We start from the raw sequence: 26,727 nt of genomic DNA, 5'->3' as shown, positions 1-26,727 counted from the left end.
TCCATAATCTCAAAATGAACAGTCACAGAAAACATACCTAACTGTCTATGCTTGGCACAGCTTATCTCCCATACTTCCTACAACTTAACAAACATTACTTCATAAAACAACATGTAAGTCCTCCAGCTGAGAATAAATTGAGTGAAGAAACGTTTTACACTTCACATTTCTTACTTAATTTCATTAGTTCACATACTGTGTTAATCACCTAAAGGAGCAAGTTAAAATTACAGTAGTTAGTAAAGCCAATGCAAAAAAACAAAGAAGTTCCAGGTGCTTCCTCTAACTCATGTAAAAGTTGCTCTAAAATACAGAGTGAACTTTTACATTAACAATCTGAGAAGGAAGGGAGGGGAAAAACATAGACTTGAGTTTGTCTTAAAAGCATCACTGATGCTACTAGGATTCAAGGTTAGACAATCTTTACAGTTTCTGTCACTTTTAATTACAGACTAAAAATACAGCAAAATGAGTTTAAAGCAAGACTGTATTAAATTTGATCTTACATCTTCTTGAAGAGGTCCTCTATGTCAGTTCGGGGACATATCTTTTGGGTGAGCTCATAAAATTTCTCATAAGTAAATGCTGCAGGCTCAATTTCATCATTCTGCAACAAAATGCAAAGGTACATTAACCCAGCAAAAGAGAACTTGTATGGCCTTTTGCCAAGAGCATATCAAGAAAAAGCAACCAAGAGTTGGCTTAGCTCTTTACCTAGTATACGTTTACCTAGTTTCCTTTGCATTTTCTGAAAACAGTTCTTAATTCATCTTTATCATAGACCTGTTTGTGCTTATCTTCTGACCTCACAGTAAAATTAATTCTATGTAACACAGAACTGAAAAAACTGTCTTTTTCTTCTGAAGCTTAAAAAACCCCCACAAGTCCAAAATAATGTACATTTTAATGTACAAACTTCAGGATACTGAAGCCAAGGAACATCGAGAAATGAATGAAAGGCAGCCTATTACATAAAAAAAGGGAAGGCTCATCTAAGAGGCTTAAGAATCACTCTATCACACAGATTTAATTACATTTTGGCTTTAGTAAACAACCTGTAGTGATTAGGAAGTTACTCATGAACATCAGGCATGTTTTTATGTGATGCAAATGACTTAGATCACAGACACAGATACGAATGATTCATCAACTTTATAGTATAGCAAAAAGAGGCTGGAGCACCTCTCGTATGAAGACAGGCTGAGAAAGTTGGGGCTGTTCAGCCTGGAGAAGAGAAGCTGCGTGGAGACCTCAGAGCAGCTTCCAGTGTCGGAAGGGGGCTACAAGGATGTTGGGGAGGGACTCTTCATTAGGGACTCTAGTGGTAGGACAAGGGGTAATGGCTTTAAACTTAAACAGGGGAGGTTTAGATTGGATATAAGGAAGAAGTTCTTTACAGTGAGGGTGGTGAGGCACTGGAATAGGTTGCCCAAGGAAGTTGTGAATGCTCCAACCCTGGCGGTGTTCAAGGCCAGGCTGGACAGAGCCTTGGGTGACATAGTTTAGTGTGTGGTGTCCCTGCTCATGGCAGGGGGGTTGGAACTGGATGATCTTAAGGTCCTTTCCAACCCTAACTATTCTATGATTAAGTTAGTCAAAATCACTAAATACCTTTCCACTGGGAAGACCTAATTCCTTAAGCGCCTGGAAGATCACTTTTTCCGTTTTACCTGATGCAAAGGTTCTGGTAATGCTGAAACAAAAAAAGAGTGGAGAAAAAAAAGAGAAACATTAGTCACTTTTTAAGCAATCTGTACTCTCCCGCTTTTACTGCCAACATTCTCAGCTGATGAATGTAAGCACCTTCCAAGTAATAGTGCAGTTGAAAAAGTGCTCTAAGCTTCACAGAGCAGCACTGCTCTGCCCGCAAGCCATCCATTAGAAAATGCATCAAAATAATGAACTGCAGAAAGAACAAAAGAGGTTATTTTTTTCCACAACACACTTGGATACAGAGCCATGCAAAGCATTCTTCTGCTGGCCCTTCTACTGTCTACGCAGAGATAAATGACTGTGCTTAAAAAGTAGCAGATTCTATAAGTGAGGAGACTCACATCTCCACCCATTCCCGACTGTGGTGACTTCCTTCCCAAGCACTGACCTATGGCACCCATGAAGTAGGCATGGACCATTCCCATGGCAGCTTCCTTCCTCTTCCCTTTTCAAGCAGTTGCTGCTAGCAAGAGCTCTTTTCTGCTCCCTTGCCTGCTGCAGGGCTCACTGTCTCCTTGGAATGCTTCGTCACCTTACAGCCATTATGCATATCACTGTTCTAGACACATTACACATAACTCGTTTAGGTAGGCCTCAAGTAAAATATTTCCACCAAACCATAAACATCTTCTTCCTTCTGCAAAACGGGTGATTGCACATGCATGTGACGGATAAACTCATTTCACTTGAAATTAAATAAATCCAATTAAAGCTTAGCTATTTGGTTTGATTAATGCTAAAGTCTTTGGTCTACTTCCGTTTCCATTTGAGAGGAGTTTGAATAACCTCTAACTGTGGAAAAATAGATCCAAACTTGACAGCTCTTCTTTTTGTTCAGGGTCTAAACTATAATGACATGTCCCACAAACTCTTCATTTCAGTGTCTCAATCCGGAGAGAAAAATCAAAGTCTATATCTAACGTCTACTTCTAATGCCAACAAAACCTGTACCTTGGGACTTTATAGTTGCCTGATCAGAATATGTTGGTCTTCATCATTAAGCGAGACAAACATTTGCTGAGACTTTTTGTTAATCTCACACATACTAATTTCACGTGGTGAAAGATGTGAAAACAAACTGTTGCTGTTATTTGTTGCCATAGCAATTCACAGTTGTTTTACTCTCCAGAACACTCTAAGCTGCCTATGTAAATATTTTCATAGTAATAAAAATTCAGATCAGGAAGTGAAAGATTAAATGATAAAATAATATTTTTTAAAAACATGCCCTTTTTTCTTTTTTTCTTACAACAGTTTGACTTCTACATCCCTATTTAGTCACCTAAATCAGTTATTTGATTTTCCAAGGCTGATGAGAACCAAGACGTTTTCATTAAAATACAGACTGAGTTTCACTTCAGGCACTAGTTTGTTAAAAAAATCTCAGACATGTATTTTTCTGCTCATTCTAAACACACACTAATGTTTCTCTACAATTTACAACCAATCTCCAGCCCTGTAAAAAATGATGTCTGTTCTAATGAATCGTACCCCAATAATAAATGTCATGTAAAATGTGTAATATTGGCGTAAGTAATTTGTCAGAAACTGCGAGCCAAGATTCCACGGCTGCAGGGAACCTATTTTTGATGCCAAACTGTTTTTTATTTCACCAAAGATGACAGCAAACATAGCAGTAATTTGTAATGAGAGCAGCAGTGTAGAAAAGATTGCATGAATCAAAAAAGATTGTAAAAATACAGCATGACACTTTCATTTTGCTAAGGATATTGTAAATAAAACTCATTTTCCCTCTATCAGAAGAAACTTCATCCTAGCAGATTTATATTCACCTTGTTGTGTGCCTTGGAAGAAAATCAGGCTACTTCAGATGCAGGCAAGTTACTAGTTGACAGATACCTACAGGTGTTCACTCATGTTCTGCAGAAGTTTGGGGCTTTTTCTGGCAACATGTCAATGTACTTCCTTACAAGTATTTAAAATATTCCCAAATCTGGGACTGAGGGGTATTAATCTGTCATGCTTGTTGATGGATTCAATGACTTGGTGACTTCAGACCTTCACACTGAACCATTACTTCAAAAATCACACCATCACATAACCTGTTCAAATCCATCCTTTATGATAGTTCCACTGAATTTATCAGTTTGGCTAGAACTTACAGTACCACTGCCCAGTCTGGACAAGAAATCATCTAAAACTATCATTTCTCGTCATCAGGGATTGTAGTGAGGACAAGAGGTAATGGGTTCAAACTCAGACAAGGGAAGTTCAGGTTGGATATAATGAAGAAGTTCTTTCCAACCACCGTGTAAGTATTGACACAGATTCCTTCCTGGCACCCTGGAGTAATCAATACAAAACATACTTACTACAAAAGTGTCATTTCAAATTAAGTTCATTAAACCACTGTAAAACAGATTTAAGCCTCATTTATCAGAATCCTGCTTTTTCTTTTCTTAATGTATTTTTATAGTTAGATGCTAAATCAGCTTAAATCCTGTTAAATGCAGTTATAAAGGGATAACCACAGATTGAGCAGAACTAATTCCTGAACAGGCTCTAGCTGAACAGGTGCCACTTGGACATGGAGAAAATCCATTTTCTGCCAACAGAAAGCTGCAGAAACCAAGTAGATTTTTCTAACCTTTTATCATTTACAGTACTGTTAACATCTGAAAATACACAATATCTTACCAATGCCCTGTCCTTGTAAGATCTGTAGGTGTAGTTCTAGACTCTGCTAAAATTTATTACAGGCCAAAAGACAAAACTGGTACTCTCATTAGGCTTTTGCACTATTAACTGCCAGAATTTCTTCCTTCCCAAACACAGTAGGTTGATAGTAATAGACCTGTGCCCCAGAGTACATTAAAATCCCGAAGTAGCTGAGAAGAATCTTCATGACTCTGCAACCCCCAACTGTACTAACAAGGAGTCCGGAATATTGATGTCCTTTACCACTGACAACCTAAGGATTTTCACCTTCTCAAGGCTCATCATTCCCTATGGCACCAAAAAATCCGTCTTAAACCTGAAAAGAAATGCAAGGAGCTACGATTTCTCAGGTAAGATCTTTTTTCCCTCAGTGTATTACTGCACTTCTGTGTAAAAATTAAATACAGGTGATCTTGTGATATACATTCCTACAGTTGAAGAGATCTGCTGGGCATTCCAATTCTGAGAGAATAACCTTCCTGTCAGTATTCCCAGAGCTACAATTGCTACAGGAGTCCCTGAGCAGCCGGAGGAGATGGAGGTTAGATGAAGCAGGACTGAAGAGATAACATTGTATTTAAAAGCAGCTATATGGAAGGGCTGACCATAGCAATCTGGAGATCAGTTGAAACGTAACATTAGTGGTTTAAACCAGTGGAAAGAGTTACTGAGGGAAGACTTGGGTAAACAATGTGAAACTTGGTGCACCTTGCAGACCCATTCTGCTCACACTTCCCAGTGCTTCCTGGCTTGCCTTCCTCACACACATATCCATCCCCTTGTGCATCTACCTCCCTCTGTTCCCTCTTTTATCTCCCCCCACTCTTTCTCTGCACTAAGTGTTTGTGTGAGGAGGAGGGAAGCAATGAAGTCTCCCACATCCCAGGCTGCCAGTGCTGAGACCCCTGGGTGCCTGTGTCCCATTTCATGATAACCAGCTGTTGCTGGATCAGGCTGATCTCATGATCTTGACTGACATCCTCCATCAGAGCTCCGATTCACCCTCTAAGGTAGGTCTACAACACAAACTGATTCCTTCCCCTGCCTTCATTCACATTTCTCCTGTACAGCTTTCCTCCAGCCTCACTGACACCTTCCCTAGTGCTTTCAGTGGGTGATACAGTCCTTCCCAGATGAACCCCAAAGATCAGCTACATTTCACCCATAACGACATAGTGCGTTCCCTAGATCATCCAAGTGTAAGGAAGATTCAGCTGCCCCCTGCACAACATGGAATAGTAGATCCCTTACAAATCTATAAGCAAGCTACTTCTGCAGTAAATTAAGCTGGAATAGTGCAAATTTGAATTTAAAGATTTAATACACTGGGAGCAATGGACTGGACTGTCTTCAGGCTTGTCTGCGTACACAAACCAGTGTGCTGTACTACAACAGAGAGAATTTATGCCTTGCTGAATGTGAGATAAAATATTTCAATGCAGAAACAGTTTCAGATGAGTTAGTGCAGTATAAATTCATACTGAGGAATAAAACTCTATGTTCAAACACGGGCCTAAAGCTCTAAAGTCTTGAAAATGAATTTGCCTGTGTAGTATTGCTCCCTCATCGTTATCCTTCAGCTGATATTCCTCACAGGGCTTCTGCACAGAAGATGCCTCATGGCAGTTTAGTTTGAGAAATAAGCAGGGGCTTGGCAATGTGAAAGCCGAAAGATTAATACACTGAAGCAGCCTTAACACTGTCAAGGTGTCATTTGAGTCATGAAACTAAAGGGACCTGGAAGGCAGCATGGCAGGCCCTTTGTCTTTTTGCAGATTCTACGGATGCAAAATCCTCTCTTTCTCCCTTGGGAAAAAAACCCCATGTTCTGAGGCTTATTTTACAAAGTCTCCTTCTTGCTCCCTTCTGTGAGTTTTAATTTATGAAAAACAGCATGCCCCAAAAGTGTGGTTTTCACATACTGCATGAAGAGGAAAGAAGCTCAATGTATCAGCAAGAATTAATTTCTAGAGCAGGAGGGGGCAGAATTACTGCCTAGCCAGAGAGGACTGGAAATCAGTAACTTGTAAGAGTTAATGGCTGTTCAGAAATACCGTGTTGTAGCTTTCCTGTTACTGACAACAGCTCACGCAACAATTCATTCACCATGTGGAGAAAACCAAATATTATCTTGGGGGTTCCTATAAAAGCAGAAGTATTTTTGGCAGAGCTGTATCTGCCTCCTTTACAAGGAACTACATTTTAAATTGTACCTTTTTGTCCTCTACTTAACTGGCCTGCAAGACTTTATGGTTCTTTTGCTAAGTATTTTATGAAGTTTTATAACTGAAACCCTATCCTGGAGTTTGAAGAGTTCTAAGCTGAGAAAACTGATGCTCTAAGTGACTTTGAAAACAATGACAAGCACTCGTATCTTCATTACAATGGACTAAGAAATTACTAGGCTGATTAAGAAATCCGACCTAGTTTACCAAGGAGGTACAGAACTCAGCTAAGTATATCTAGTTCTGCACTTATTCTTACATATGTACTAGTAATAGAATTAATATTATATTTCATTATTAAGCCACAGAATTTTATTAAGATTATACAACCAGTACCTGATAAAAACTGGAACTCCCAATTGTGCTTACCTCCGAACTGGAATTTTCCCATTTGTGTTTGTTAGAAAGGCCAGCTTCATCCAGCTGAAATAAAAATGAAAGATTTCTCAGAAATTTATTAGAATTGGGATCTGGATACTTGTATTTACTTAAGATTATTGCCATGTCTGTGAAATAAGTACAAAGAAATAATTGTTCTGTAATAAAAACATTTTTCTGCAACCTTTTAGAGCTCGAGGCAGTTCTTTAACTGCAAAAGCAAATAGCAGCCAAAAAGAATCAGTACATCAATCAACACAAGTGAGAAGACAAAAAAGACTCGGGGTTTTCTGTGCAAACGCATCAATGAAAGAACAGACCAGATTATAATTAAAACATATAATAACAATAAATCAAATCAACTGTTATAAATTGTCTTATATTTTCTTGTGGACAGGTGCCAGATATAGACTTGAGATCTCTTCTGGTCACGATGAAACTAAACTAATTTAACATCATTTTCTTTATTACACTGTTTTGTGATTGCAAATGTTGAACTATGAAAAACAACATAGTTTTTGTTTAAATTCCAAAAAGAAAAATGAAAGGACAGAAAAATAAAGGAGAAAGGGGAGGAAAGAAAGTAACTTACTGTTTCTTGAGACATGTCATTGGACTGACATTGTTAGCTCTGAAGTTATGTATGATGGATCCAAGCCCTTCTACCCATTGCTGAAAAACACAAAAATACAAAAACATTAAGTTAGCAAAAATGAAGAAGGGAAAAGGAGTTCAGCTTATTTTGGGAGAAAGCTCTTCTTTCTTGTAGCTATGGATAATGTTAATAACCTGAGTGGAGGAAAAAACTGCCCACTTCACAGCCTAGAACGCCACAGAGAAGTCCAGCCACATTTTACCTATTACTATTTCATCCTTCACTAAACAAAGTGATCGTGCTTTTCATTCTCCCAAGTGCTACATGTAGCATCGGCGCTGCTATTAAACCAGTTTATTAGCAGCAGAGGCGAGCGGTCCACTGATTGATTTATTAAGCCTTCTACTTATAGCCTGTATAAACATATGCCTGCTTTCAGTTGTGGCTGGCAATATTAGCTATTCCTAAGCAACATTATATAATATGTGATGACATGTTTAAATGGTCCAGTTTGGAAAAGGAATAAAACAAAATATCAATAAGCCAGAGCAATCCACAGGGAGACACAATTGTTGTGGGGCACTGGCCCCATCTAATACCCCATTACATATTCTAGCCCTGTTTGCTTTCTTGCTTTCAACCTTAAAAACAGAACATTCCAGTAACCATTGGGATGACTTCCAGCCAACAGCAGCATTACACCACTTACTTATCTAATTCCTTTTTATGGATCTATTTTTCTGCTATAGCTTGACCTAGACTTTGCAGCAGTGTATAGAAGAAGCTTAAGGATTAGGCCCTAACATGAACACTCAATGACTTCAGCAAGAATCCTGGCAGGATAAAGCTATAGGAGGAGAAAAGAAAAATGACAGCACTACAAGCCAAGTGTGATCTCAATTATGCCATTGTGATTCTAGGATTATTCAACAGATAATTTACACTGGTGGAACTGAGATGGGATTTGGTCCACTGCTTAACATGAACCTTGTGAATAAAGAAGCTTCTTGCTTCCGGCCAAATTCTGTGCATGCAGCTTGAACTGACTTGGGCAGGATCCAGAATTTGACACATATAAATAGATGCAGATGAGTGCATTTTTCTTTTCATGAATGAGTGCTGTACATCTGCAAAGCAGATGGAAAAAATCATCATTTATATAGGAGGAATACTAACATCTTTGGGAAATGGCATATTGTAAGCTGCAGGCAGTAAATCCCTATGAGCTAAAGCAAGGTCTAAGGTGTAAATTCAGGAGATAAACACCCTTAAGCAGACCCTTGGACTTATATGATGCATTACAAGCACAAACTTTAAACAAGAAACTGTAAATCAGATTCCCTCAAAAATGGACCTTATAAATCTGTTTTGCTTTAGGAAAAGCAGCCATTCATTAAGATATTTATGAATAATTAAATATCCCTTTTCAAATAACCTTTTTAAGAACTACTGCATAACATATGCATACAAATAGAGTAAGTGTGTATCTGAGAATCACTTGAAAATAGAAGTCTGACTTTTGAGAAAAGCTGCAACTTGAGCTTAGGAGTGTTTCTGGGCCTTCCATTTATTCATGCAGTTGGGAAAAGAGATGACCTAGCATATGGATGCACCTAGGAATATAAAGAAAGCAAGGTTCATGGGGAGAGATAATATTATTTATTTGAACTGGTAAAACTGGAAGTCCTTGACAGACATCGTGAACACTTATCTTTTCCCACAAATGTTCCCTCACCTAAGATGATATAGGATAATTTCAGGATAAATGCCTGAACAAATCTTACACAGTTTAACCTCCGAGAACTGTCAAAGTTCAACTACCCACACTTGGGGTTTTGTGGTTTGTTTGTGGTTTTGTTTTTGCTTTTTAAACAGTAAAATGTAACATTACTGCTGCATTAACACTCCCACAGCTATACAAGAATTTATCCTGGAATGATCTGGATTAGTTTGTAGACACTAAAAAGCTCCTCAACCTTTCAGTTGCTGACCCATGCAGTAAAATGGGATATGCACTGCAGACAAAAACCCCTTGCAAAATCAAATTATGCAAAATAAATGTTATGAATAACCTTCAGTCCTTCAAAACCCCCATTTTTTTTCTGCTGAGAAACACCTTTGGAGCAGTACTGGCAATGTCACCGTTTCAATAGGAAATAAACACAGATCCATTCTGATTTGAAGGCAACAGATTACAACTACACCAGATATAACAAAATCTAACATTTACAAGCAAGGTTACCCAACACTCAGTGCTGGACTTACTTCTGTACATCAAGTACAGCTGTCAAAAAGGAACACTGCTAAAAAAAAACAAACCCCAAACCCAACCAGCCAAACAAGTACAGACAGAAATCAATGCACCAGCCACTTGCCAAGTAATTTCTTTGCAGGAGTTCTCCTGATGATTCGCACTCTAGAGGGCTCCCTAATCTTCTTTTCAATGATAATGCCCTTTCCTGATAGGGATGCCAAATCAGGAATTGCATTCTCTTGCACGGAAAGAGCACAGAACTACTGCCAAACACTGATGAGCCACAAAAGCATCACATCTCTGTCCATCTATGAATCATCTTTGCATTGGCACGATGTCCCCTGGGCAAGACATGGCACTTGGAGAGACACATTTGCCTATCTCTTCCACACCACACTGCTGCACTACAATGTACCATCTGGCTGCATGTACTTCAGTGTGGGGCTACAGCAGCTTCTGGAGTGTTTCATCAGATATTCCCCACAGTTACCAGCTGGCCCTAAAATAACTAGGAATAAGAGCTGAGGTAAAAAAAAGTAAATCCTTCTGGATTGCGAGCACACTATATAGAGGCAAAATGGTGTATGATGAAAAAACTTCCTTATCCATAGGTTAATACACAGGCTCAGTGCAACACATTCACATTCTGTTCTTCTGCCAGAGCAGTCTCCAAATAACATTTTTATGATCTTTTTTAAGACACCGTGTCCCAGTGCACAAATACTCTCCAAATGTCCAAAACCTTAGTACTCTGACAAATGTCAAGCTGACAACATATTGCTTTCCTAACAGCAAATCATTCCCAGATTGAATGTACACTTGTCTGATGACCTTGTGAGAGGGATGAAAGAAAAGCTGAGATTTTTCTCAGCTAACATGCTACGAAGAATATAGCAGCAGCCTTGCTTGTATGCTATGAAAGTGCTTCTTATTTTACAGATGAAGCTGAAAGACCTGTAAACCCATGTAAGGAAACAAGGATAAAGATCCTCAATTCTCTTCTTTTGTGCTCAGCATTTCCAAATCACTCCCTCTCCAAAGAAGGGAAATCCTACAAGGTGAAATTCTGAAATGAGGCAGATAGGAAACACTTCACTTGGGTCTAACAGAAAGTAGCGTTACAAAATGTTTTTATAGAAATACAGGATACATTTGATTCTTACTGATCCTAGTGCTAAAATATTTTCCAATTTCCAAAATATGGCTCAGTACCTTTAATATTAATGTAACTCCTGAATTTCTATATCAAGAATTATCCCAGATTAATACCAAAGAGGAATCTGGGCCCTGCTATCCAATCCTAGAGAAACAACTATGAAAAGAAACAAAACAAAAGACAAACACACCTTAAATACAGACCCTTAGGCTGACACAAGAGGCCAAAATCTAAGAACACTGCAGGTTGGAATAAGCAGGCTGTATTGTTTTTCTCTATCAAGGTCTAACACTAATACCTCTTTAAAGAGAAGGTACGAGAAAAACTGCTCTTTGAAGCATTCTATCAGCTTTTGCTATAGCACTCAAATGCTTCCAAGGCACTCAGTGACCCTGTGTGTTAACCAGGGTTCATCGATGAAGCACAGGCAGCAGGAGCAGGGCACACAGATAAGTTTGGCCTCTCAGCTCTCTTTTAGCCATCAACCTTTCATTTAGGAGGATTAAAAAGGGCAAAAACTATGACCGGCTAAAAGTCACTGTAACCTACAGCTCATGAAATGAACAAGGTCATCCATGGCTTATTTACGGAAGAGGTCAGTGTTACCCAGACCTCTTGAGGTTTGACTTTCACTTTTTCAGTGCAGTCTCTCCACAGCTGCACTCAATTCCAGCATCAGGAAAGCTGTGGATGTAAGGAGACACTGCCCTCTGGTTTTAGCATTCAGTGCCTGTGACTGGCTGTCAGAGTCAAGGGCTTGAGAGCTTGAAGGTTAAGGAAAGCCGGGGAGAATAGAGCCATGTTTCCCAACTCTTCCCAGGACAGACACAGGCTGGAGGGATCCCTGCTCCTCTGCCCTCATTCAGAGATGCTGTGACCAGTAGATGTCCCTCTTCTCTCAAAGCAGATGTTTCAGCAGTAATTTGTGCTATGAACATTACCGAACCTCTAACAAAGACAGCAGAAGTAAGGACACGAAATGACAGTGTAAAACCTATCCCCTACCTGACCAGCTGCAGCACAGACTTGCATGACATTGCTGTGAGAATTCCACTACAAAGATAAAAGGGACTCGTCTGACTTTCAAGTATTTCATCAGGAAAGCTGAGGCTCACACTCTGTATTGGGAGTTGCCTGATATGTCCAGGCTGCTATCACCCATGAGCAAAGCCTTCCACCCCAGAATGACTTTTCTGGCATTGGAGGGATCTACTCTGGAAGTGGCTGGAAAACTCACTTTGGTTGCTTTTGTATACAAACCAAGACAAACACAGTGGAGCCTTACACAGTGAAATCAACCTCCTGGCTATGGAGAACCAGGGCCCCAGTTTCCAAATTACTGGTAATTCTGCAGTGACACGGCCAAGAAAGAGCACAAAAAAGCTGATAAGTACATTGAAAACACAGACATTAACTGCAGGCTGGCTGGGATATGAAGATTTCTCTAGAGAACATGGTATTACATACTTGGCACAGGGCTACCTGAACATGTAAGCAGTGGTCATATACTTAAGACAGTCATAGTTTAGAAATGCTTATCAGATAGGCTTTGAGACATAAGCCTTATACTAACATAATGGGACACAGAACAGCAGTAGACTTGTAGAGTTCTGTTCGAGTATGTTCTGCAGGTTCCTTGGCAAGTTTTGCTTTGAAACATCAAAACAAAGCTATGGGAAAACAGAACTTTTCTGCAATGTGACTGTGGGATATTCCCATGGGAATCTCCTCCTACCTTCTAGTTGCTCTCCTAGCAATCTGATTTGGGCCAATACTTCATAGTTTGTTTCATGGAAAAAAAGCAAAGTCAACTGAAACAACTTTTTCTGTAAGTCAAAAAGAGCCATATAGGCTTATGATAAAGCTGCATTTTACCTTTATATTGTTTGCCAGCATATGAGTAATAAAGCATTTCAGCACATGCCAGTCATTCTGGTGCCTCTCAGGTTAGCTGTCAACATACGATTCACTGTCTCAGTGAAACACTGTAGAAAATACCTATTTTCTGTCAAATCCAGCTATGCCAGTGTAAAAGGTTACTCCACTCTCCTTCACGCCCTGTCTCCCCTGTGATGCTCTCACTCCTACCTACCACAAGCACTTCCCAGAGCCAGGTTATCTCCAACACTTTGCCCCTAAATAGGTGACATGAGCTTAATGCTACGGCTTTTCCTTGAAATTAATTAGGAGTGTTCACATAAAGTCCTGTGCCAGCAGGGCAGTGCAGACTGCATTTTCTGGCTGAAGTGCAAAAACTATCAGCTGCAGAGAGGGTCCTTCCCAACAGCACAGCTGGATCCGGGAGAGAACAACTGTCAGGACAAATTTATTCCTGATGTGCAATAATATTAAAGAATGTAAAAAGAGCTGACTTGACTTAGGTTAATCTTTTAAGTTCAACTCCTTAATGCATTGCCAAAGCAGATGAGAAAGACAAGAAGTCCAGATTTTGGGTTGCTGAACAGCTTTATTGGACTTAGGCCGACTTTGGATAGGCAGCCTCTCATCAGCACTGCACTAAGGAAATTCCCCCCCAAGTACTCACTGGCCTTTTCAAATGTCCTAGATTGAAGAAAGCAGATTATCAGATTACTAGGGGCACAGAAAGTCCACCTGAGAAGTAAAAAAGATACACATACACGCTCACACCTCTAATATGTGTTTGTGTATGTTTTAATTTTAGCTCACAGTAACTTATATAATTTATTTAATCAGGATTCCAAACATTAGATTTTAAATTCCTCCTTTTACAGCCACTCTTTACTACCACAGTGGAATTACTTTAGGAGTGGACCATGACAGCTGCTTGCAATCAGAGACAGAGTACACCCTATTTTGTGGTTTTTTTAAGAGTGGAAATGAAAACAAATTTCTCAGCTGAAAACACCAATAGAATTTAAGTAGATAGAATGTAAATACCAGAGTTGGAGCTCAGAGACAAGTGGAAAGATAATAAACACACTCTTGTTGTTGGAATAGCTACACTTGGAGCTCAGCAATGACTTGGCCAACCCTGCTGAGCACATCACCACAAGAGGCAGAGGAGCATGGGGCTGCCCTCGGGCAGAGATAATGCAGATCACAGGAGAGAGCCTGTGAGGAGCCCTGCCTGGAAGGAAGGCTTCACTGCTGCCCACCTACCACAGCTCGGCTCACTGGAGGGACTGCCCCCATCCTCTGCCACCCTGTCCGAAAAGACCTGGCAGAATCTGCTTCCCACTGATAGCCTGAAGCAGGAACTTGCATTCTTTCTCTTCTGTCATGGTTACTCAGTTCCATTTTAACTCAGCCGGTGAGCAACAATTACTTCTTTTCCAATTGTAATTATTATTTACAGAAGCAGAATAACTTTTTGCCTTTTTTCTGAGCAGAAAGGTTCTGGACTTCTGTATTTGGATCTCTCACCAGATTTCCTTGTTTTAAAGAATGTGACTCAGGCGCCAACCAATCCTGATCCTTATCTGAGGAAGGGCCAAGTAATGCTTGCCACCTTCATGGTAACAGGGGGGAACAGCAGAAACCACATCTGTCTGCTTAACCTACAACCACTGCCCCTTTTTCTCCAAAGTCTTGCCTCTGTCATTTCGCAAGGGGGGCTTACTTTTGAACATGGATTAAATGAAGGCCTATTATAAACTGCAGTTAGTAGCTGCATAGCTATTACAGTCTATGTAACTGGCCAACATGCCCCCCACAACCCCATTACTCTAATAGAGTTTACTGAGATCTAAGGTGTCCAAGAAACTTAACTCCAACTTTCTGTTTTCCTAACAAATCACTGTTAAGTATAAAAGTGAATACTCCAGCATCTCCTTTTCTTTGCTTCTTAAAATGTTCTCAGAATGTAACTGTTGCACATCATTTCCCTGTAAGCCTGCTGAAAACACACACAGTAAAATCAATTTAGTGTACCCATATAAGTTATACATGTATTTTTCTATCATCACATTTACTCAGTACTGCCAGTGTTTAAAGAGGTATGGATCTAAAGCAATGAAAAATCAACCGGTTCTGCCAAAGGATTTAGTGATGCTGCACTCAGCAGACACCTACTCCATTTTAAAAGAGGGATTTAGCAGGTGTGTGCTGCTGATCACTATTCAAACTTTATCTAACAGGCAAAAAAACCCTCTCTTGAATCTCTGGATCTAAGCTTGTAGTATACTATTGGTACTCTGGATCAAGTTCCTCAGAGCAGTTTACAGCAGACAGATCAAGCACCAGGCCTTGGTGGAGACACAGAACGTGCACTGTGAACTCCTATCTTAAGCTCTCAGGAAAGACGACGTGTAAAATAGCACCATTGTTTTCTTAAGACTGTTCCATGTCAACGGGAAACAGAAAAGAACCTGGGTACACTGGAATCCCCTTAACTGTAGAGAATTTTCTTTCCTGCTTTTGTCTATTCAAAGAGTATGGACTACACGGTACAATTAGGTTATCGCTGAACAGAACTTTGAGGGCTGAGCTCCACCCACCAGGAAAATGAAAGCAACTGCACTTTCCCCTTCTGCATCCCTGTGTGTTACAGATCCACTGCTGAACTGTCACATAGCCTGCTGTACAAGCCCCACACAAAGATGCTGAACAGCTGAGGGAATGCGGTCCCCTATATTTAATGGTCTCAGTGTCTACTTTTGATAAATCATCATGCATACAGAGGCTGATAAAGTCACTGATTCCTTTCACCACGGCACACAGACATGCTACGGAATAGATGTTTGCTGTCCTTTTGTAGAGTGTGGCAGCAGACATTAAACCAGGTATTTCCGTCAGCCAAGCAGGCTGATTTATGCAGGAAAAACAAATGAGTACTGCTGAGGAGCTCTTCTCTTGTTCATTAACTCCCACACACTGTTTAATTGTGAAATACCTTGGCTATTTCTGTGTTTTCCGCTACCAGGAAAGTGAAGCTGATGTTCACCAGATCTGTGCCACTGCAAACACACACTATCCGTCCTTCCAACTCATTTTCTGATTTTCCAACAGCCTCAAGTGCAGTTAGTATCTTGGGATCCTGTTCAAGAGAATAAATAACCTGTTACATTTGCAATACTTTTGATATGCAATGCACTGTGGTAAAGATGCATTTTCATCTCTGTATACATTAGCACCTTTTGACTTTTGCCCATTATCTTAAATGAGTGCTTTCAGTTAGAATTATTGTGTGTAAGCCTGAAAAACAGGGATATGATTGGAAGAACTCAGAAGTAAATGAAGTATTTTAGAAAGTTAAGTTAGAAATTACATGTATTTTTACCACAAAAAAGAAAAATTAATCACTCCAAAGACTGGAACTGTAGGAACAGGATTAACCTCTAGGTAGATTATTTCAATCTAGTTAAGCCCATAGTAAGTGACAGTTATGATCTGTGTGACTTTTTGGCTGTTTCTTAATGATAGGAGGTACAAGCTGATATATCTGCTGAAGGTCAAGGGCTACAGATTTAATAGACATAAAGAACAAATTACCTATGTAAAGACAGGTCTTTTCTGAAGCATATTGGTATGATTGTCAGCACATGGAACATGGGGTTGTCTGCACCACCACTTCTCATACCCCTTTCTCTAGAGGGGAAAGATTTTAGGCTTATCTACAGTTAACACAGAAACACTTAACACATGAAAGTGGAAATGCAGAGGCATTAACAGGTATCCTGTTTCACAAAACATCTTCTGAACTAAAGGCCTGGAGGAGGAAGGTCCACAATTCACTTCAAAAAACTCCTGGTCTTCCTTCTGAAGAATACCTCTGAAAATAGCTCCAAAGTTCTCCATTTCTCCAGAACCCCTGGCTAGTTCTGCTGTTGATATTCTTCAAAATGGCAGACAGTGACCAGCTGCCCTCTCTAACCATCTAACTGTATGAAGAGGGATGCAATCAGTATTTTCCATGGTTTACATCAAGAGAGCAAGAAGATACAACAAATTTTAAACAGATAGGAACAAATTTGGAGTATGAAACTTTTCTTTCTAGATCCCTAAACCAAGTACCCCAATACACTGTTACAAAATAATTAGAAACTCATGATATCTCCTCTTAATGCTTTCTGCTCAGCTTTCCCTGCATCCTGAAAGCTGAGCGCTGTACTACATCAGAAGACCAGATGACCAAACCTTCCCACTGCAATCACACCAAATCACTTGACTTTTAAGATTGTGGTTGCAAAATAAAAGCTGTGTTGCTGGTATTGTTAAACAAATGAACTTGATCCTTCATTTCGCCTTCAGCTTTAATATCCTTTGTTTAAATGAGAAGTATAGAGTACCTTTGGTACAGCTCCAAAACGAACACTGTTGATCAGGGAGCATTCTAATACCTGTCCTTCCTGAAATGGGAAAATAAGGTACAAGTTCAAAGGTCTGTTGACACAGGGCTCCAGTAGGGCTTGCAGCAAAAACAATGAATCTGATTTGCAAACACTGTTAATTAACACTAAACACTGTATTCCCCTTTTCTATTAGGTAATTCCCTCTTAAACACTTCTGTCAATTTTTAAACAATAGCACTAAGGCTAGTTTTGTACATGAACACAGTATTTTAGACTTTTAAAAACTAGCCAGAATATAGACCAAGTTCAATAATATCTACTCTATATTCCTGACATAATGGTACTATACCTTTCCTTCACTTTTCCAGCTCAGAAAAAAGCCAAATTCATCCACTTGGAAGAGACAGTTGCTTTCAAAGACAAAAGATTCCTATAGAAAAGAAAATACAAAGCATTACTTTAGTCAGTTTGATAAATGCCACCATTTATTTATTGTTCCAAAACAAAAGATTGCTACATTTCTCCCCAAATAACTTCCTGGAGAATCTGTTATTACCAAAGCAATCAGAAACGAGGGAGGCAGGCCCCTCCAGTGTCTGAAGGGGACCTGCAACGTGCTGGAGAGGGACTTTTCATCAGGGTCTGTAGTGATAGGACAAGGGGTGATGGGTTCAAACTGAAACAGGGGAAGTTCAGGTTAGATAAAAGGAAGAAGTTCTTTACTGTGAGGGTGCTGAGGCGCTGGAACAGGCTGCCCAAAGAAGTGGTAAATGCTCTATCCCTCACAGTGTTCAAGGCCAGGGTGGACAGAGACTTGGGTGACATGGTCTAGTGCGAGGTGTCCTTGCCCATGACAGGGGTGTTGGAACTGGATGATCTTAAGATCCTTTCCAACCCAAACCATTCTGTGATTCTATTATTAATTTTTTTGCTGCCATTTGAGACTTCATAAATATTTTCCTACTTTGTTGCAATTACAGAGATTTATTTTGTTTAATGAAAGCAGTGATTCTCATCTAATACAAAACCTGAATGAAATGGAACTTCAAAATGTATTGAAAACTAAATGCTTCAAACTATGTAGAGGTTAAAAGCATGTTAATATGCCAACACTACCTTCAGGATCAAATAACCACATTTCATTTTGAGGTTCAGAATATGGGAAGTACTTTTCTGTTAAGACTATGACAGTACACACGCCACAAGCATTTCTTTTAGCCAGAGTTTGAAGGATATTAGATTGTAGAGGAATCAAGACCAAATGGCATACCAAAGAGACGAGACAAGGCAACTAAATCAGATTAGCTGAATTAACAGAAGAAATTTCCTCCACACACCTCCAGCCTCTATTAACGCATCATAAATTAAGTTCAAATGCAGGATAACACTGTGCAGAATCAATCACTTTTTAACAAAAAGGATCCAGGACTTCCTGACTTCCTTAATTGCAAACCAACAAAGGTGTGCAGGCTACAGCACTGCTTACTGTATCAGAGATCAGGGCTTTGTTCTGTGTTAAAGACTGAGGTATCCATCCGAAATGTTCTCTCCTGCGCACATAGCAAGGGCAGCAAGCTCGTGACTATATGCAGCTGATTTCAGAGACTTGCATAGAGGACAGTTGGAATTTAAGCATCAAAACCTCCAATGCTCTCAACTCAAGGAGCATGCTTTCAAGTCAGTAAGTCTATTCAGATTAGTCTCACTGGGTTACTTAGAGGCAGCCCCCCAGCCTGACCTGGGATGCAGGACACAGGGAGCAGCTACAGGTGCCTTTCTGGCCTCTGCCATGGAGTAAGGGCACAAGTGGGCTAAGAAATGGTCATGTTCCAGTCAGGTCTTATCCTGACTTGACACTGGGCATGAAGGCAACAGAGTTCCTGGATCCACGGTTGGGTAATGTCCTTGAATCCTCCTAGACGGGCGCAGCCAAAGGGGATATTATTCCCAAACACTGCATATAGAATCACAGAATTGTTTGGGTTGGAAAGGACCTTAAAGCTCATTCAGTTCCAAACCCCTGCCACAAGCAGGGACACCTCACACTAGATCAGATTGTTCAAGGCTCTGTGCAACCTGGCCTTGAACACTGCCAGGGATGGGGCATTTACCACTTCCTTGGACAGCCTGTTCCAGTGCCTCAGCACCCTCACAGTAAAGAACTTCTTCCTTGTATTTAATCTAAATCTCCCCTTTAAGTTCGAACCCATTACCCCTTGTCCTATCACTACAGACCCTGATGCAGAGTTGCCAGGCACCTCATATTACTAGTTTTACAGCCCTTGGAGTTCTGTTTCATGTAAAAATGCACCCAGCTACCCATCAAAACGAGTGTCTCTTGCATTTCCCAGAAAGATTACTCACACAATAAAAGGCAGACTCTTTTTTGTCATTTATTGTGTCCCCATCTATCAAAAAGCTCTTGATATACCAAAAAAGTTGTTTTCACAGAGGTGTCCATGTAAACTGCATGTAGATGTTTCACCCCAGCCTCGACTCTATCAAAATACACCTTCTGCAATTTTCCTTCTTGTATAGTAAAAAAAGCACCTACCATCAGACCATGTAGATGTAACCTGACTGGTAAAATTCCTGATCATGTCTGATTTTTAGTTCCCCTATTCTGCTGCAATAATCCTGTTCTAGACTTGAACTTTGCAGCAGTGAAAATGATAATGCTTGGCTCCAAAAGTATTTCCATAATTTTGTAATCCTTCTGCTTCAGGAACTCACCTACCAGCAAAAGATGGACCAAGACATTGCTCCACATGACACTGACCCAGATTTCTGTAGTCATTCAAGGAAACTTGGGCACATAAAAGCCCTCTAATGTTGTATTAGAGCTGTTCCATCACCAGCCCTGTACCAGGATTCTTGAGCCCTAGATCTGCACTAGCCTGCTCTATGACCTTAGCTCAATTACCACTTCTCTTTTTGCCAACATGACCTTTAGGTGGGGAATTAAGCACAGAATTTCCATGACAATTAGAAGCCTAAAACATTCTTGAAACAACAAGCCCTGTAGCACTGGGATTGGATCTTGCTATTCGATTCTATGTTTGCAGAGCATTTCTAAAACAATGGTCTCTCTCGGGCAGGCTATCTAGTTACACCACAACACAGCTGTGTAATAAATCTCGTAATATCAGGCACACCATCAAGTGCTCACTCTTGACAAGCTACAGATCTTAACTCCTGAGTCACTTCGGTTTTTGTACAGCTCTTGATGGTTGGAACTAGATGATCTTAAGGTCTTTTCCAACCCTAACTATTCTATGATTCCTGTAAAACTGCAGGTAAAATATACAGTTTGTTACCTACATGAGAGCCCTTTAATGTTTCCAGAAGAGCTCCCTTCAAGAAAACAAACCAGTCTTCCAACTGTACCATAGCAAACCTGAAGCAAACTTGCAGCAAACAACAGAGCTAGAGAATATCATGTGGATGGACACATTTAGCTCCACAGGTGGCAAATAGGACCCCCTTGTCTACAGGGTTTTGACAGGCAGTGAATTCAGCTGCAAGGAGCAAGACTTCTGGTGCTACCATCTCACTCCATGTCCGCCCAGCATTACCTGGTCTTGCAGAGGTGCCTGCTGGGTACACTGAATACAGTGCAAAAGTGTTACTTTTTGAGATGTCTTGTTCTCCCTATTACTACATCAAGGATCCAGGTGCCTCAGCAAGCAGCCCTGATCTCACACCAGAACTTGAATACTTGAACCTTTTATTCTATCTGCCACCCTCTGCTTCTCATCTAAGGTGCAAGAGAACAATCACTGGCCATGGGCCCTCACCTGGATCCTCAAAGACAGAGCTTCTGGAACACTATTTGCTGAATTAAAATAAAGCTTTTATGAACCTCCTTTCTAAGGAATGCAGTTTCCACTAGTATCTTTTTAGTTTATCTGTCCCTCAAACTGAAAATACAGGTTAAACCAACTGTCCCTGCCTTGGCAGGCCTCATGATAAGAAATACCTTTTACTTACATTTCAAAAGATAAGAAGAAAATACTTATAACCCTGAAGGCACTTTCTGAGGTACCTTCAACTTCTAGAGATTTCCTGTCCAAACACAATTAAAAGTAGACACTGATAAAATTATTCTCATGGGCATATCAATGCTGGGTATAACATAAATGTCTCTGCACTTTATTTCAGCTGCCTGTGTAAAATGTGCTGGTTTGCATTCCTTTAATAAATTTGGATTAAAGCACAGCTGAAAGCAGGATTGCAGTAATCATCTTTATAGATAGAGTACAGGTTGATTTTCTAAAGTAGATAAAACCACTCCAGATCTCTAATGATGCATTTGAATCAGAACATAAATGTTTTGCATTCTCTTATTTTCCCTTGTGTGATGATGCAGGCCCTCAGTTTATATATTAAAAAAAAGACATATCCCCCCCCATTAGATAGATGAAAGGATTCATTTTGTTCAGTAATGTGGTCTATGAATCTGCAAAGATGAGAGCTTTGCACATGTTGCAGATATTTTGATCCAAATCTCTCTTTCTCTTCCTTGGGGCTTATTTAAAATTAGAGGGATTAAATATATTTTCAAGTTATTTCTTGTAAAAACAAAAATATAACAATATGGTGTGTTGGTATTTCCTCCCCACGCACATTGCTGGAGTTATTTGAAAGCTTCTTTGTGTACAATGAAACCAGAACATGCAATACTCAGTAACATTTACATATTTAAAAGAGAATAGCAAATGAAACACAACTGGCCTCTTACCTCTTCGTATCTATCAAACACAGCTCCATCTTGCATAAAGGAGGGAACTGGCTTCTGCCAGTTAAATTCATAAGGTTTTGCCATGATTATAGAAGGAAAATCTGAAATGGAATGAAAAAAAAAAAAGGCAGAGTTCAAGTACTGTCTTTTAAAAGGAATATTTCAAAGACTAAGCAGGAAAAAAGAAGTGACTTTTAGCTTTTCCTTTCACACAGAAGTGTTCAAAAGCCACAGTGCATTTCCAAATCAAGAGTTTTCCTCATAGGAGTATTGTTGTTCGATAACTTTAAGATGAAAAATACCTGTAAAATGTGTGTCTGAACTTAATTATTTCAAAAACATCTGCACTGTAACATTGCTTTAGCTGAAATATCTGCTACGTCACTTCTAGAATAAAATGAAGCAGGGATTAACGCAGTCCTCAGTGACACAGAATGCCACAACCTGTAATATACCAGTGTTGCTTTTTAACTGGAAAATATTAGATCCTACATAGGCATTTTGTTTTCTTTTCTGTACTGCAAAATCCATTTATATTGAATAAAGTCCTGGGTATTTTCAGTAGCATTTTATATATAACTCAAGATAGATATATCTATCTATATATATATATGTCAAAATTCACAGGAAAAAATCTGTTTAGGGATGTAGGGCATTAAATAAAATTGGCTACTGGTATTGTGCATTTCTGCAAGTTTAGGAATGTGAACAAAACACTTAATTTAGAATATAATACAGAAGTCATAACATATGGACCTTACAATAAAGCTACCAAATTTTTTAGTATCCTTTCCAACATCTGGGTGTCTTCTAGGTTATGCTGCTTTAAATCAGAAAGTGTCCTGACTACATACTCCGAAGTTCATTTTATCTGAAGTGCATCTGCATAGTTCCTGTGTACTAATGCCATCTAGGGCACACAGTATTTTGGTTATCCCTTTATAGAACCATCATAGAAAGGTCTGGGTTGGAAGGGGCCTTAAAGCTCATCCAGTTCCAACCCCCTGCCATGGGCAGGGACACCTTCCACTAGAGCAGGTTGCTCCAAGCCCCTGTGTCCAACCTGGCCTTGAACACTGCCAGGGATGGGGCAGCCACAGCTTCTCTGGGCACCCTGTGCCAGTGCCTCAGCACCCTCACAAGGAAGAGCTTCTTCCTTGTATCCAACCTGAACTTCCCCTGTTAAATCCATTACAATTGACAATGTTCATCTGCTACTGACCATGTCTAGAGGTATGATACAGGGTTAAGTGGAAGCGGTAAGTTCTTACTCCATCACAGTGCAGGCACCCAGCCCATGCAAAGGTTGGCTAAGTGAGAAGAATAAAAAACACATAAAATTCAAGGGAGAGCATGACAGTACATGTGATCTGTGCTATACAAACCATCTTTGTAGTGTTTGTGTATGCCAAAACCCTGAGCTGCAGACTAAAATATTACCAATTGGATAATAATGCTTCCACGATGTTCTTAGACAGAAATGTCTGCTTTGACTGAACTTCAAACCTGGAATAGATGTGTTTCAAAAGAAATAAAAACAACTTTGTTGTATCCTCCTTCTCTGTCTTGTTTTCATTCGTATCAAAAATGTCCTAAGAAGAAAAGGAACCAGAACAAAAGAAGTCAGAGGATACTGTTAAAAGACTGTCCAACACTGGCTTTAAGAACTGTTATTTTGTATAGTTATCTACTGAAAAATATTCTTACTACTAAAGAAAAATGCAAAATACATTTTGAAGCTGCCCATTCCTGTCTCCTGCCCTTTCTTGGTCAGTGATACAGGAATATCGAAACCACGTATGAAGGTTTCCAAAGCCTTGGGAATAAGATAAATTAATTCATTCCCATAAGTATCAAAAATACATTCTGCCAGTTATAAACATTACCATTAAGTATTCACTTTTGTCGAAAATGTGAAAAAAATTCAAACTAACATATTTAGACTCTCCAATTAAACCAAAAAGAGAATAAATAATATTTAAGACTCAGAGACCATGAGAGGTTTTAAGACCCTTTCAGGGAATTTGCCAAATCAGGGAATTTTTATTACTTTTTAAAAATACACTGACAATTCTAAGGTCTCTTCCAGTTTAGACCAGCAGAGAGCTGCTTTTTCCTCATCCCATGGAGGATACTGCATAACAGGACAGCCATCCCATTGCAGCAGCATGCTGCTGTGTTGTTCTGTACAGCTCAGACTTCACACAGTAGCTCAGTACAACCATGACACCTTGAAATCTTTGTGCTTGTTCTTAGAGCAAACTACGTTTAGAGAAACACCGCTTCAGAAAGCTCTTTTCTGACTTCACTTCCTTGTTAACAGCAAAGTTGAAACCAGAAGCAACAAACCCTCTCTCACACAACAAATCCTCACGTCTTTGAAAAATATCCATTTAAAGGAAAATTCATCTGGATTTAAACACCTGACGTGATAAACACTCCATTTCTATGGCACATTGACCAGTCCTTTATCTGTTTAAATGACTTTTACTACCAGAATGTTGCCAAGAAGAAAAGTGACTTCAAATGACAGGTGGTTCATGCAGCAAGACGTGCTGCCAGCATGTGAAATCCTTCTGGGAAAAGCAGATGCATTCTCTGCTAAAACATAACAAATGTGATGACACTTTTAAGACTGTGAAGAATTCTCTCCCACAGTCCCTCACCTACATATATGGCCTTTGCCCTTTTCTATTGATATTGAACAACATATAGACACAGATTTTAAAGCCTAAAAGCTCTGCAACTGCTATGAACTTCCGTGTAAGACACATCATAACATTTGGTCCAGTATCTGGCACTCTGAATCCTGGATGGAAGGAGTGCTTGAACAGACATCTTTCAGAAAGACTAATTACTTGAGTGCTGCACACATGCACTTTGGTACCAATTTGGACTACTCTAACTTCATCATCCAGTCACTGAAACATAACTCTCTAAAATCCCCTCCTGTACAGATACCTTCTCCTTGCCTGAGTACTCACAGTATGATGAAGCTGTCTTGTTACTTTATCACTGACAAATTAAATAGATCGAGCCCTTCAGTTTCTGCTGGATTTTCGATGCCCATCTTTCAGACCTCCACTTTTCCAGCTGCCCTTCTGAAGGCAGGGGTCTGGACCAGGGCACAGGAGTGCAGCACATCCCTCTGTCACACAAACCAGCATTGCAGTCTGTCTTCTTATTTGCATAACCTTACATGTAGCTGCAAGAAAACATGCTCGATTGTTCATGATTTATCAAGCAATCAAGTTCTGTCTCAGGAACTCGAGCTCATTCTTATTTACTGTCTTACCAATCTCTTCTCTAGCTCTGCTCTCTCACAGGTCAATTCAGTTTACAGATGAACTGAGGCAGATGAAGCGTGAGGGAATGATGGCTTGAGTACATGTAGCAAGGAGTCAGATGAATTGTAACAAACAAGATTTTTAAGCCATGTGCTTTAGCAGCTGTGCAGAAGGTGAAAATTCTCTCTGCCTTTAGAAAAGCTCTTTTCGGTCTCTCACATTGCTTACACTCCCCTCAGAAATACATTCTTCCATAACCCTGTTAGCTTTTAAGATCACCAAAATAAAACAGAAAATATTCCCCTGCCACTCTCTGGACCTCTGTTAATATTCAGCAATTTCTAAGCAGTTCACAGAAAGTAAAAAACAAAAACCAAACCCTTCAGACCTGAACCACCAGGACATTCTTGCATTCATCTGGTTGCAAATACATTCTTGCATTCATCTGGCTGCAAATACATGCATACATATACCCTCACTATGATGAGAATCATGAATTACTCTCTTTAAAGGAATTTAATAACACTGAAACGTGAAGATTCAACTGGGAGAGACAGAAGATTTAGGAACTCACTTCAAGACAGTAACATTTTAATTGTAAAACTTTTGCAGAGCCTTTGAAAAATCAAATCAAAATCTTCTCACTGATTTAAGGTTCTTAAAGTATAAAAATGCTTCTTAATTTATACCCTGCACAAAAGCAGAAGGATCACTCATATAAAATGCCTTTTGAGCTACCTCCCTTTTTTTCAACACTGATTTATGCCTGAAGACCTGATTCGGTCTGTATGAAAAAAAGCACATTTTGATTCACCTGGAGCACCCACAGAGTGAGGATACAAAATTAGCCATACCCACAATAGCGTTATTTAACACAGAAGCCTTCCTCTTTTGTAAGCTTGACTGTACTAACCCAAATCTGGGGTGTGGGGTGTGAAGGGACTATAAATCCTGGAGGGTTTCTGTCATTCTTTGACCAAAAGGACAAGGTGTGGTTGAACAAGAGGAGGAAAGGATCCTGTTAATATAAAGCAGACAAATGTTTGGGGAAAGAGGCGATATTCTAAACTAACCCACAGGGCTGACTAGGATGATGGATAGGATACTCCTTGGATCCCATAAACATCCTGTCAATGTTGAGACACTGTTGGAAAGGACAGCAGTATTCCTTAGAGTTGACCCCCCCCAGTCTAAAACAGTAACTCACAATTTCCGCCATTTCCTTAGCCCCAAATATTATAACAATACTTGTAAACTCTTTTTTAGTAATTATTATTTTTGCATCTGGAATGAATCACTTTTTGCTGAGTGAAATCGAGGAGGCTCCTCACTCTGTATTTGCTATTTCACCACCTACCTCTTCGAATCACACCACCTAAACCCGCGCTAGTTACTGTGTGGGTTTCACATGTAAGCACCCACAGAAC

The 26,727-nt window shown here is 39.8% G+C and overlaps 1 protein-coding gene across 4 annotated transcripts in view; it reads right to left on the bottom strand.

Annotated features, from left to right (window-relative positions):
- PLCB4 (phospholipase C, beta 4) overlaps positions 1 to 22,107 on the bottom strand; it is an 88,909-nt gene extending 66,802 nt beyond the window's left edge. For all 4 annotated transcript variants that reach the window (XM_010016717.1, XM_010016716.1, XM_010016718.1 and 1 more), the window contains exons 1-8: positions 22,014 to 22,107; positions 17,622 to 17,702; positions 17,270 to 17,329; positions 15,874 to 16,017; positions 7,588 to 7,667; positions 6,987 to 7,040; positions 1,612 to 1,693; positions 507 to 607 (exon numbers count right to left, since the gene is read on the bottom strand). In XM_010016717.1, coding sequence (XP_010015019.1) covers positions 507 to 607; positions 1,612 to 1,693; positions 6,987 to 7,040; positions 7,588 to 7,667; positions 15,874 to 16,017; positions 17,270 to 17,329; positions 17,622 to 17,702; positions 22,014 to 22,097 — 686 coding nt within the window. In that variant the 5' untranslated portion in view covers positions 22,098 to 22,107. The remainder of the gene's footprint in view (positions 1 to 506; positions 608 to 1,611; positions 1,694 to 6,986; positions 7,041 to 7,587; positions 7,668 to 15,873; positions 16,018 to 17,269; positions 17,330 to 17,621; positions 17,703 to 22,013) is intronic.
- Between the last annotated feature and the right edge of the window lie 4,620 nt (positions 22,108 to 26,727).

The sequence above is a fragment of the Nestor notabilis genome, unplaced genomic scaffold (genome assembly GCF_000696875.1).
Source record: "Nestor notabilis isolate BGI_N333 unplaced genomic scaffold, ASM69687v1 scaffold566, whole genome shotgun sequence".
Taxonomy (NCBI): domain Eukaryota; kingdom Metazoa; phylum Chordata; class Aves; order Psittaciformes; family Psittacidae; genus Nestor; species Nestor notabilis.
Note: the sequence above shows the minus strand (reverse complement) of the source record. Positions and strands in the feature narration are given on the sequence as shown.